Genomic DNA, 11,254 nt, shown 5'->3' on the forward strand with positions numbered 1-11,254 from the left:
TAGTGACCCCTAAAATTTGGTCACTAACCATTTTAGTGATCAGATTCACTAGCTGATCACTAGTTTTAGTGACCAATACAATGGTCACTGATGCCCAGATTTGTTGTATTGTTCCTCACCTTTGACAAAACTTGTAAGGTTGTAAAACAAATTATGATGAAACCTCGCTCACTTCTTTAGATTTGGGGTATTCATAACAACCTTTAATGAAACTTTACTTTCTCTTCAACTTTTTCCTTCATTTGTCTGCACATAAATACTTGAAACTTTAGGCAACTCTCTTTGAATTATTACACTATTTACAACATTCTACTAAACTCAAACAAATTAACAACATTTGCACTTAATGTCATATTAGTCTTTATCAAGCTTAACGTAATAATGTATATGACTCTTTGTTGCAGCTTTTTCCTTAGTGATGTTTTTGGAACTTTCCGTTTTCTTCCTTTGTTCCTTCTTTTTTTCTTTTTTTTTTTAAACGCCTTTGTTCCTTCTTTATTTAGAGAGATTTCGTGACTGTGTGTAAATTGCACCTTCTTCTTTTCCTGGCCATGAGATATGATACACATTACCTTCAACTTAGAATTCTGCATTTGTACAAGCATCTCAATATTGTTTCTCGAATTTGAACCTACTAAATGATCATATATTTCTAAGAATATAGTGAATTAAAGACTAAGCCCCAAAAATGCTACAATGATTTAATTATTAGGTATGATGAGCTCAAACAGACAATGAAAAACAACCATGCGAACAACGAGCAACTCATAGCCACCAATCTCAAAGCGTTGGTCCCGAATGTCAATTGCATAAACCTACCTACTATTTAGAAAATTATACTACTATAAGCATTAGTAATTACTAACTAGGTAAAGTGAAATTTGGTATTAGCTTGATTGTGCTTTAATGGAGTCAAGTTTCAAGTTTTTGCTAATCTAATTGTGTCATTTTTGCTTGTTGAATAATTATTTTGTTTCTCAATTCTTGACTTCAATCCACCATTGGATTCTGAATTTTTTTGCCCACCATTTGTGTCGATGACTTTGTATCTCATGGTTTTATGTTGCTGTAGATTTTTGGATTCTGAATTTTTTTGCTATAATTGTTTGGGCTTGTGGTACTTTTAGTGATACAAGTTGTTGGCCTTTTCAATTATCATTTCTCATCTGATTTTGGGCAAGTACATTTAACTTAAAAAAACTCATTCATGTCATAAACTTACTATAGATGTCATCACTAATCTATTCTACAAAACTTAGAGTAACAGGAGACCAAAGAATCTAATTGAAGGCATATATGTCATAGGGTCATTGGCTTTTATACAACTACCTCATTAGATTTATGGATGACTGAATATGATGATGAAACAATGTCATGATAAATACCATAAATGTTGTCCATTATCCTCACATATCTTGGTTTTACTTGTCTTATATTCTTTTAATTTATGATGACTGAATATGCACTTTTGTCAGTTGGATGGCTAACTACCAGTTAACAAGCATAATTTTTTTTCTTCTTTTTCTTTTAGTATATAATTTTTTTTTCTCTATCAAACGTCTAAACATACTAGTACAGTGTTCATTTCTTCTCCATTTACTGCTTTCGCAAATCTCCGAACAAATCTTGGGTTGCAAATTCCAATCCCGTACCCGTTGCATAAATAGTTAAAGTTATTGGTTTAATTTTAACTTTATCATCTTTAGTTATACGCTTCGATCTTCTGTGGCTACATCTAGAGGTAGTGCCCACAACCAATAGTTCTTTCGTCTTAATCAAAATGATGGTAGTGTCATGACTGTCATCGAGTTCTTTTCTTTGGGGCTTCACCAATTTGAGGACCTGGCTGGATTCTGAGATTGGGAACATGGCCGTTTGAGTCTCAGAGAGGTCTAAATTGACAAGCATAGTTTCTTGTTACATTGATATACATAATTTTGATTCTTAGCATTGCTTTTATGCATGTGGTTTCTAGATCAGTTTAAGTGCATGATATTTATACTTTGAATTGCACATCGCACTTGGAATTGGATGTTAACTAATAACAAAAATCTTGCTCATTAAGAAGATATTTAATGTATGGATATTTTCTTCTCTAATTCCCCCATCCTTTTAACCGAAGTGAATAAACTGATGTGATCAATTTTTTTTTCTTTCTTTTTAATAGGTTCAGGGCCTAAAAAATGATAGATGGGGAGCTAATATTGAGAAAAGACATGACATGCCGAATGAAATCTATTATGGTAATGAAAATGACAGAACTAGCCTTACTTGCACACCACACTAGTGGCCCAACAAAATTGGAATATTCTAGAGTAAAGGACATTATTGGAATTTACTTTTCAATTGTAATTAGTCAAACCAATTTTCTTTCTGGTCAAATTAATTTTCAGGATCACCCAGGCTCTATTAAGTCATTTCGTACATAAATGTGAGTCCTGGAAGTCACAGTTGTTATAAATCATCATTACAGCGTCCCTGAGAGCTCACACGTCCCCACACTCTCTCTCTCTCTCTCGAGCTCGAAATCTCGTGGCTTCCTTGGCTGGCAAGTCAGTCTCCGGCGCACTCTTCCTCGCCCGGCTTTATTCTGGATCGGTCTTCCTCAGCCTCAACACCAGCCCTCTCTTCCTCCATCGTAGACAAGGAGAAGCCTCCTGGCTCTCCATTGCGGGCCTCATGTCTAGCCGGTCATGGATCTTCATCACATACGCACTCTCAAACCACCGACTTGAAGGACCTGCTAGGCGAGACGCGCGGACCACGCCTTCAGTCATGAAGGACGAACAACACTATTTAGTCTACCATCATTAGCAATTCGAGTAGGACTATATCGGTTTACAACTATTTAATTCTCCAGAGGAGAGGGCATGAACGTTTATTGATAATAGTCATTTTCTCATCACCTTCAAACTTGGTTTTCCTCCGGAGCTGTTCTATTCTCATGTTCTTACCTGATGGTCTGATAATTTTGCTTGAGAATGTTTATATGGTTTCAGATATTGGTTTATGGTGTTCTTGTGTTCATTTCAATGAGATCTAATTTACTCCGCTTGAGATTGAGTGATGTGGTTATGTTCCATTCTTGAGTTGTTGATTCAGCAATAGTTATATGTCACACGATAAGTCAATTTGTGGCAGTCCTATGCCATGCCTTAAATCTCTCATTCTTTGGAAGGTCTGCAATCTGGCTGGTTGTTGGAATTGGGGTTGCTGTAATCTTATTGGTTTTGCTTTGTATTCTTATGTTATTTTTTTGTATTATTGGTCCTATATAGAGTTGTTTGTATTTGTTATTCTTTAATTCTTTAAATACAATTTTTCTTCTAACCATAAAAAATTAAAATAACATAAAATAAAACTCTTCTTTTATTCTGCTAGTTACTATGTCAACATAAAAAATCTTTTCTGTTTCAACCTCTATTCTATTTTTTCTTTCCCTCCCCTTTCTAATTTATTAATTCATGTTGGTTTATAGAAATTGACATCTCAACAATTTCATACATACTAACAAATAAAAAAAACATGTGTACGATGATTTAATCAATACATATTATCTACCATAAACTGAAAAATATCACGAACTTGTGAAAGTATCTACTATATTCCTATAGAACTGAAAATAAAATTATACTAACCAAAAAAGTTTTTAAAAAATTCAAAACCTTTAAAAATTGTGATAGTGATGGTTCAGACAAATTATTTGTTTGGGTTATTGGTAAGTATGCTTGTCCTAAAAAAAAGAAAAAAGGAAATGGAGGTTTAGGTGAACCGTTTGTGTTTTCTTCTGGCTCGTTTTTCGGTTCTTAATGTTCGTCTTCCGGTTCTTCTTCAATTTCTTCTTTGGACGAGTGCTTTTTTGGAATATGAAGGATTTGCTGAGTCAGCAGCAGACCTTCGTAGGCTGCTCGCTGCTTATATCATGTCACCGGAGTCAAGGCTAGGAGATGCACTGTATTCTGCACATGATGTTACTGCAAACTATCATGCAAGGGATGTAAGATGCGCGCGACAACGAAGATTTTTCAAGATGGTAGATTTAATTTCTAAATTTTTCCTTATGTCTGAAGGCGAGTTGGAGCAGATCTTGGACCTAAACAAATCAACATTAATTAATTGGGGAATGCTAGATTTTGAAGCTGAGGTCTTCTGTGAGATGGAGGAATGAAGGAGAAGCTTGTTTTGAGTTTACATTTGCTTGCAGACTCATGGGAGCAGTGAATATGGCATGGTGGATTACTGGATTATGACTATAAAAATCTGCAAGAATGATGCAATTTTATTTGTTTTGGTTACTGGACTATGACTACAAAAGTCTGCAAGAATGATGAAATGTAATTTTTGTTTTGATTACTGGAATATGACTACAAAAGTCATATTTCATATTTCATCTAGCCTCTGCTACTTTCTTGCATTGCTTTTGGACTGGTGTAGGGGTTGTAGGCTACATCATGTAGCTTATACAATATTTTGTAATTGATGACATTTAGATTTTAGACTTGTATTGAAGACATTTAGTCAAAAAAAAAAAAGTATGCTTGTCCTGGATGTTTTTAAAATGTTGACATGAGCAATCTTTGTTGTCATTATTTAGCAAACAAAAAAGCATGGATAACTAGTTTACTTTTAAAAAAATTTATTTATTGGTTTGACAAGAGATTAAATGGTATGTAGTAAGGTTTTTCTTCTAATGGACAATTGTCTAACCCATCCAAAGTTTGTTGAAGACTTGAGAAATGTTGAACTACTTCTTTTGTCTCCTAATACAACATCAAGTTTGCAAATAATTCACGAACTGACGTATTTTTGAATAAAACGTCTGTTTTCCGTTCCAAATCCAAGGATTCAGAATAAAACGCGTTGTTTTGATAGTAAACTTATTAAACGAGGTTCTAAGGTTCTGACTAATAGGTTGAAGCCTCTCCTTGATTCTTTTATCTAGCCGTTTCAGAGTGTGTTCGTCCTGGCAAGTTGATTTCAGATAATTCATTAGTGGCTTTTGAAGTCTCTCATTGTCTTAAAAGAAGACAAAGCGGAAAGAAGAGTTATAGTTCCTTGAAGCTGGATATGAGCAAGGCGTATGACCGGGTGGAGTGGGTTTTCTTAGAGGAGGTGATGAGGTGGTTGGGTAAACGTGAAGTATGGATAAGCTGGGTTATGGATAGTGTCAGAACGGTATTGTATTCCTTCATTGTTAATGGAGAACTACGAGGACGCATTTTGCCTTCAAGAGGTTTAAGGCAGGGCGATGCTATTTCTCCCTACCTGCTTCTTTTGTGTGCTGAGGTTTTGTCTAAACTTATTATACATGCTGAGAGTATTAATGCACTGCATGGAGTAGAAATTTGCAGGGGCGCTCTTAGTGTCAGCCATCTTTTTTTCGCAGATGACTCCTTCATATTTTTTAAGGCAGAAGTGGATGATGTCCAGGCAGTTAAGAGAATTATTCTGAACTACGAACATGCATCCGGTCAACAGGTGAACTACCAGAAAAGTTGCATCTCCTTTAGTTAAAATGTGGACTTGGACTTTCAGGAGGAATTGGTTGCTCCTCTTGGGGTCAATAGGTTGGAAAAAACATGATAAGTATCTTGGGTTACCCACTGAGATAAGCTATTCTAAGGAGGAAGCTTTTTCATTTTTGATTGATAGAGTGCGCACTAGAACGCAAGGGTGGAGGGAGAAAACACTTTCTGTGGCATTGGTGTAGTGGAGTTGGAGGCATTGGTGTAGTCGTTAGAGACGACTTGGGCACGACTATTGTTGCTATGGCTAGACCTTTTTTGCATGCTCACTCGGCGATTAATGTGGAGGCTGAGGCGTGTAGAGCGGGTCTTCTTCTTGGTATTCACCAAGGTTGGTCGGATGTAGTTATCGAAAGCTACCCTGCCCTTCTGACTGCTGCACTAAAGAGTGAGAAGGATAATTTCTCGAAGGTACGTGAGTCGAGTTTTTTATGATTGTAAAGATTATTTATGGGGAGTGAAATTTGCACTCCCCTAATTGCAAATTGCACTCCCTTTCAGTTTTTTAATAATATCTTCCCTCACATCTTTCTATACTTCCCAAAATACCCCTCGAGTCAGATTTTATTTTATTTTTTCTTTTTTGGTCTTTTCTTCCTTCTTTTCTCTCTCCCCACTCTCTCTCTCTCTCTCTCTCTCTCTCTCTCTTTCTCTTCCAAACCATGCCAGAACTTTTCTCTCTTTCTTCTCCAAACAAAGTCAAACTCTCTTCTCCACTGAAACATTTCCAACCTCATCCATTCATCTTTCCAAACCAGGTCACAATCCAACTTTTCTCCCAGGTCACAATCCAACTTTTCTCTTTACTATATCACTATAGATCTACTCTAATTTCATGTTTAATTTTGCTTTTCTCTCCTGCATTTCAATCGTTGTTACTGTTCCTTTTCTTTTGGCTCATGAAGATATCACAAGTTTCTTTCTTCATAGCACAAGTTTCTTTCTTTATGATTTGTAGGTAATAAGTTTTCTGATAAATTGAGAAATTTCGAGTCTTTATTGCTTTCGGGATCTTTTTGAAATTTGGAGATTGAAAAAGATTCCATCTTTATGCCCAAAATCAGCTGCTGGAAGAAGAGCCCTTGGATTCTCTGTCTTCAGATGGTATGGACGAAGACTTACAATCTAATCACACATGTAGTATCATTGAAGGCCCTATTGTCAATGGTAAGTACATTATGAGCTATCACTGTCATTATTTTTAGAGATTCTAATTATTTTGTTTGGTTTTTTCCTTGATTTACTTGAAGGCTCCTCTATGATTGATGCTTCTGATGAATTCTTGTCATTATCGACTAAACTTTTTGAAAACCGAGAAGACCTCATTAGTGATGTTCGTAAGATTGGGTTGTTGCAAGGGTATGTTATGGTAATCAAAAGATCTAAAGGCAATAGATATGTGGTTATCGAACCTACTTTACACTTGAGGACAAGAAAAAGAATTCGGCTTCTCGTCAGATAAATTACCAATTTAAAATTCTGAGAAGAAGGACAACAGAAGGGTTGTGGAAGGTCGAGATAAGTAGCTTGTTACATAACCATGAGCCTTCCACTGACATGGCTGGACATCCATATTGTCGTCGATTTGCTAAAGAGGAAGCCTTACAAGTTAAACAAATGAGTAGAGCTGGCATAAAACCACATCAAATACTCTCTTCGCTTCGACAAAAGAATCTTGGTCTTCTAGCTATTTCCAGAAATATATATAGCAAGACAGCTCAGTTTAGGAGGGAGAGTCTAGGTGGCCATTCAATTATTCAAGCATTATTAGATGAGCTTGGTGATGCTGGTTTTTCTCATAATGTCAAATATGATCACTGTGGTCATTTGACTCATCTGTTCTTTGCTCATCCCACTTCCATTGAGTTGACTAAAAGCTACTCTAATGTCTTTGTGATGGATTGTACTTATAAGACAAATAAATACAAGATGCCATTACTTGAGATTGTAGGAGTGTCAAGCTTCAATAAATCATTTTATTCGTGTTTTGTTTTCATGCAGAAAGAGGAACAACAAGATTATCAGTGGGCTCTTGAAATGTTCAGTAAGTTATTGGGAGCTGATAATCATCCAGTGGCGATTATAACTGATAGGGAGTTGGCATTAATGAAGGCAATACAGGTTGTGTTTCCGATGACTCCTAATCTTTTATGCGTATGGCATATTGAAAAAAATATTCTTGCACATTGTAAGCGTCAGTTTAAGGAAGATGCATATTGAGTTTCTTTTATGTCTTCTTGGACTGCACTAGTAAAGTCTTTGGATGTGTCAATGTTCAATGAAGCTTGGAACTGTTTTCAAATTGAGTACAAAGACTATGCTTCAGTTTTCACTTACATTGGCAATACTTGGATTCCATGGAAAGAAAGGTTTGTATTTGCATGGACGGGACAGACTTCACATTTTGGTAATAATGTTACTTCTAGAGCAGAAGGTGCACATGGAACCTTAAAGAAATATCTTCAATTTTCTACTGGTGGTCTACGTGAAGTGAAAGACAATATTTGTCTTGCTATTCAAAATCAGTTTCAGGAAATTAAAACTCAACTTGCAAGTGAAAAGATTCGTGTTCCGCAAAAGCTTTGCATCCCTTTCTTTAAAGAGGTGATTAATAAGGTATCTTTCCATGCTTTGTTTAAGTTACAAAAGCAATATTTGTTGGCAAATATGAAAGACTATTCATCTCAATGCAAGGGCCAGTTTTCCAAAACCATGGGTCTCCCATGTGTGCACATGATTAAGGAGATGAACATTGAAGTGTTGCCTATAAATCTGATTCATAAGCAATGGAGGATTGACACAAGATCTTTCGGTAATGATCATCATGCAAGCTTGGATCATGAAGATCCATTTAGTAGTCTTATATCTGAGATTAAAGAGAAGTATGAAAAACAGCCACTTATGCAAAAAGAAAACAGCATAAGACAGCTTTCTCAGATTCTTGGTGCATCTTGTCCTTTAATTTTTGAGCCTACTCTTCAACCTCACAAAGGTCGTCCGGTAGGATCAAATAAAAGAAAGGAAACTAGCTCTACAAAGCGGGAACCTTCATATTTTGAGGTAGTGGAGAAGGCACCTCGAAAATGTAGGGGCTGCGGCAAGATCGGCCATTATCGTAACAAATGTCCATCACTAGGAGAGCCTACTTTACTAGGAACACAGTGAGATAACTCCAAGCTTCTTTTGGGTTGGTCAGAATTTTTTGTTTACTTTCTTTCTTTCTTTTGGTCGATGCATTCTGTTTTTTAATATGCATTCTGTGTTAGTGGTAGTCATATTTTGATCTGCATATTGTTGTACTATTCTAGTAAGATCTAAGAGATGGATGCTTTCTGGTATGAATAGATTCTTTGAACTTGATCTTGTCTTTTTATGGGGTTAGGTAAACTGAATTTTGTGAATTACTTTCTAGTGGATGCTTTTCTGTCGAGTGGATGGAGCATGGAACATGTTGATGACTTGATAAGAAGACTGTTGTAGATTGTAGTATGCTTGTGAAACACATGTTGCCTTTGTTTTCAAACCACGTATAAGAAGTTTGCAGATGGCATATAGGAAGTTTGCAAATTGCAAATGGCATATAGGAAGTTTGCAAATTGTGAAACATGTGATATAATAAACTATGTAGTTAATCTTCATCACCTTGTAATATAGTAATTGGTGGTATTTTTGCAAATTGCAAATGGCATATAGGAAGTTTGCAGATTGTGAAACATGTGATATAATAAACTATGTAGTTAATCTTCATCACCTTGTAATATAGTAATTGGTGGTATTTTTGACAGTCTGCATTTTGTTTCTTTGTGCAGAGAGCAAGAAATTTTTTGAATTTTTTGAAGTGTGGCTCTCTTTAAGGAAGAGCTGAAAGAAGAAAGTCATATTATTTTAGGGGGCTCTCTCCAATGTACTTGGTCCGGAGGATTTTTGTGCAGCATTCCATGGACTATGTTAGGGGACATATTATTTGGTATTTGGTAGATGTTATTAATAGGCGATTTGAATCAGTTGGCGTAGCTTCAACAATGCAACTTTATGTTCATTGTGGATTTGATTGAATGAGTTGTATTGAGATTATGATTGGGGCTTATGCATTTGTTTTTTATCATTGGCCAACACAGGACCTCAAAACCAGGAATTTTTGTCTTGAGACAAGATAACGAAAGTAGCACTACACCAGAACCATTATTCATAAAGGAACAAAACCATTATTCATAAAGGAAGACAAGCATACACATACTAATAATGACAAGTGTTTTGTCGTGGTGAGAGAGAGAGAGAGAGTGAGAGTGGCGGGAGAGAGAAAAGACCAAAAGAGAAAAAATGAAATAAAATCTGACTTGAGGGTATTTTGGGAAGTAGAGAAAGATGTGAGGGAGATATTATTAAAAAACTGAAAGGGAGTGCAATTTGCAATTTGGGGAGTGTAAATTTCACTCCCCTTATTTATCTGCTTTTCAATCTGTTGAAATTCGTCTATCTTCTGTGAAGTAAACGGTGTTGCACATAGGCTTGCACACCTTGCTAGCTCTTTGTTGATTGATGATATTTGGTTAGATGAGACTCCTGCTATTATTCAGGAGGTTCTCTACCAGGATTATTGTAATGCTTCTATTATAGCACGGGGTTCAGGTTTTATGTCCTCCTCCGTTGCAAAGTACTAATATTAATATATTAAATGGGGCGTGAGGCTGAGTCTCCTAGCTAGGCTGGGTTCCAAATCCCTTAAAAAAAAAAAAAAAAAAAAACTTTTTTTTTTTGATCGGGTTAGTTGTTAGTAACTCACACACCCATGCAGTGGTATCCCAGCGCCAGGACACCTGCACCGACATTGCGGCGAAAGCCTGGCAAAGCCAGACTAATCCACTGCACCACAGACGCACGAACCCAAAGGGTCCCTCAAATCTGCTAGCCACGGGATGGAGCTGGGATTCGAACGCTAGACCTGGGGGTTTCAGACTAGGCCATTCGACCAACACACCACACCACGTGGTTAAAAAAAAAAAAAAAAAAAAAACTTATTAAACAAGACTTTTACATATTTTTGTATTTTATAATTGAAAAAAAAACGGCAGTTTAGCTTTTCAATGCATTTCAGATTAAAAAAAAAAAAAACCTTTTTAGTGCATTAATGTTGGACTCTCCAACACGTTTTGGGTTTCGCAATTTACATTAATTAATAAAAAATTTATCAATCAAATAAGACTAGCTAGGACTCTAAGTCTATGATAAGACTTTTAAGGGGGCCGGGTATATTGTATATGTAATTAGTGGAACTTTTAAAGAAATCTATAGAATTTTAAAGTCTGAGTGTATTCAATATAGACTTTTAACAGTTCATGAAAGTCTTGAGGTATTCAATTAGGATTTTTAACGACTTCATGAATTCCACCAAAATCTAGGGTATTCAATTAGGACTTTTAAAAATGAATAAAAGTACAGAGGTATTCAAAATATCATTCATACTTATGGAATTAGAAAATTATGGATAATCATGGATTTTGTACTGTTAACTATACATACCAAACTCCAATAATTTTCTAGCCTCCAGACCAAAGATTTGAAAAAGTCTATGAAAGTTTCCTTTAAAAAAAAAAAAATGTCTATCAAAGTTCTTCTCTCTATGCACGAAAAAGTTGGTCCTTCATCATCTCTCTTTCTTAATTTTTTGTTTTTTTTTCTCTAATCTTTTATGATATCAACGGTTTTTGATACCCAACATGTTCATTGTA

General features: G+C 35.8%; 1 protein-coding gene across 11 annotated transcripts; it reads left to right on the top strand.

Annotated features, from left to right (window-relative positions):
• The first annotated feature begins 6,159 nt into the window (after positions 1 to 6,159).
• Positions 6,160 to 9,631, top strand: LOC133736633 (uncharacterized). Of its 11 annotated transcripts, none has more exons than XM_062164198.1 (4): positions 6,160 to 6,483; positions 6,590 to 6,692; positions 7,527 to 8,712; positions 9,335 to 9,631. In XM_062164198.1, exon 3 carries the CDS (start codon positions 7,755 to 7,757, stop codon positions 8,688 to 8,690), a length of 936 nt encoding a protein of 311 aa, XP_062020182.1. In that variant the 5' UTR covers positions 6,160 to 6,483; positions 6,590 to 6,692; positions 7,527 to 7,754; the 3' UTR covers positions 8,691 to 8,712; positions 9,335 to 9,631. The 11 variants fall into 11 exon arrangements, 8 of the variants coding, with proteins under 8 accessions (XP_062020182.1, XP_062020215.1, XP_062020191.1 ...); XM_062164231.1 differs by having other exon boundaries at positions 7,527 to 7,646; XM_062164207.1 differs by having other exon boundaries at positions 6,160 to 6,307; positions 6,484 to 6,692.
• The last annotated feature ends 1,623 nt before the right edge of the window (positions 9,632 to 11,254 follow it).

This window comes from Rosa rugosa, chromosome 1 (assembly GCF_958449725.1).
Source record: "Rosa rugosa chromosome 1, drRosRugo1.1, whole genome shotgun sequence".
Taxonomy (NCBI): domain Eukaryota; kingdom Viridiplantae; phylum Streptophyta; class Magnoliopsida; order Rosales; family Rosaceae; genus Rosa; species Rosa rugosa.

What these genes read in the sequence shown, in the direction of transcription:
- LOC133736633 (XM_062164188.1), top strand. Translation starts at nt 7,755, where the DNA reads ATGTCTTCTTGGACTGCACTAGTAAAGTCTTTGGATGTGTCAATGTTC.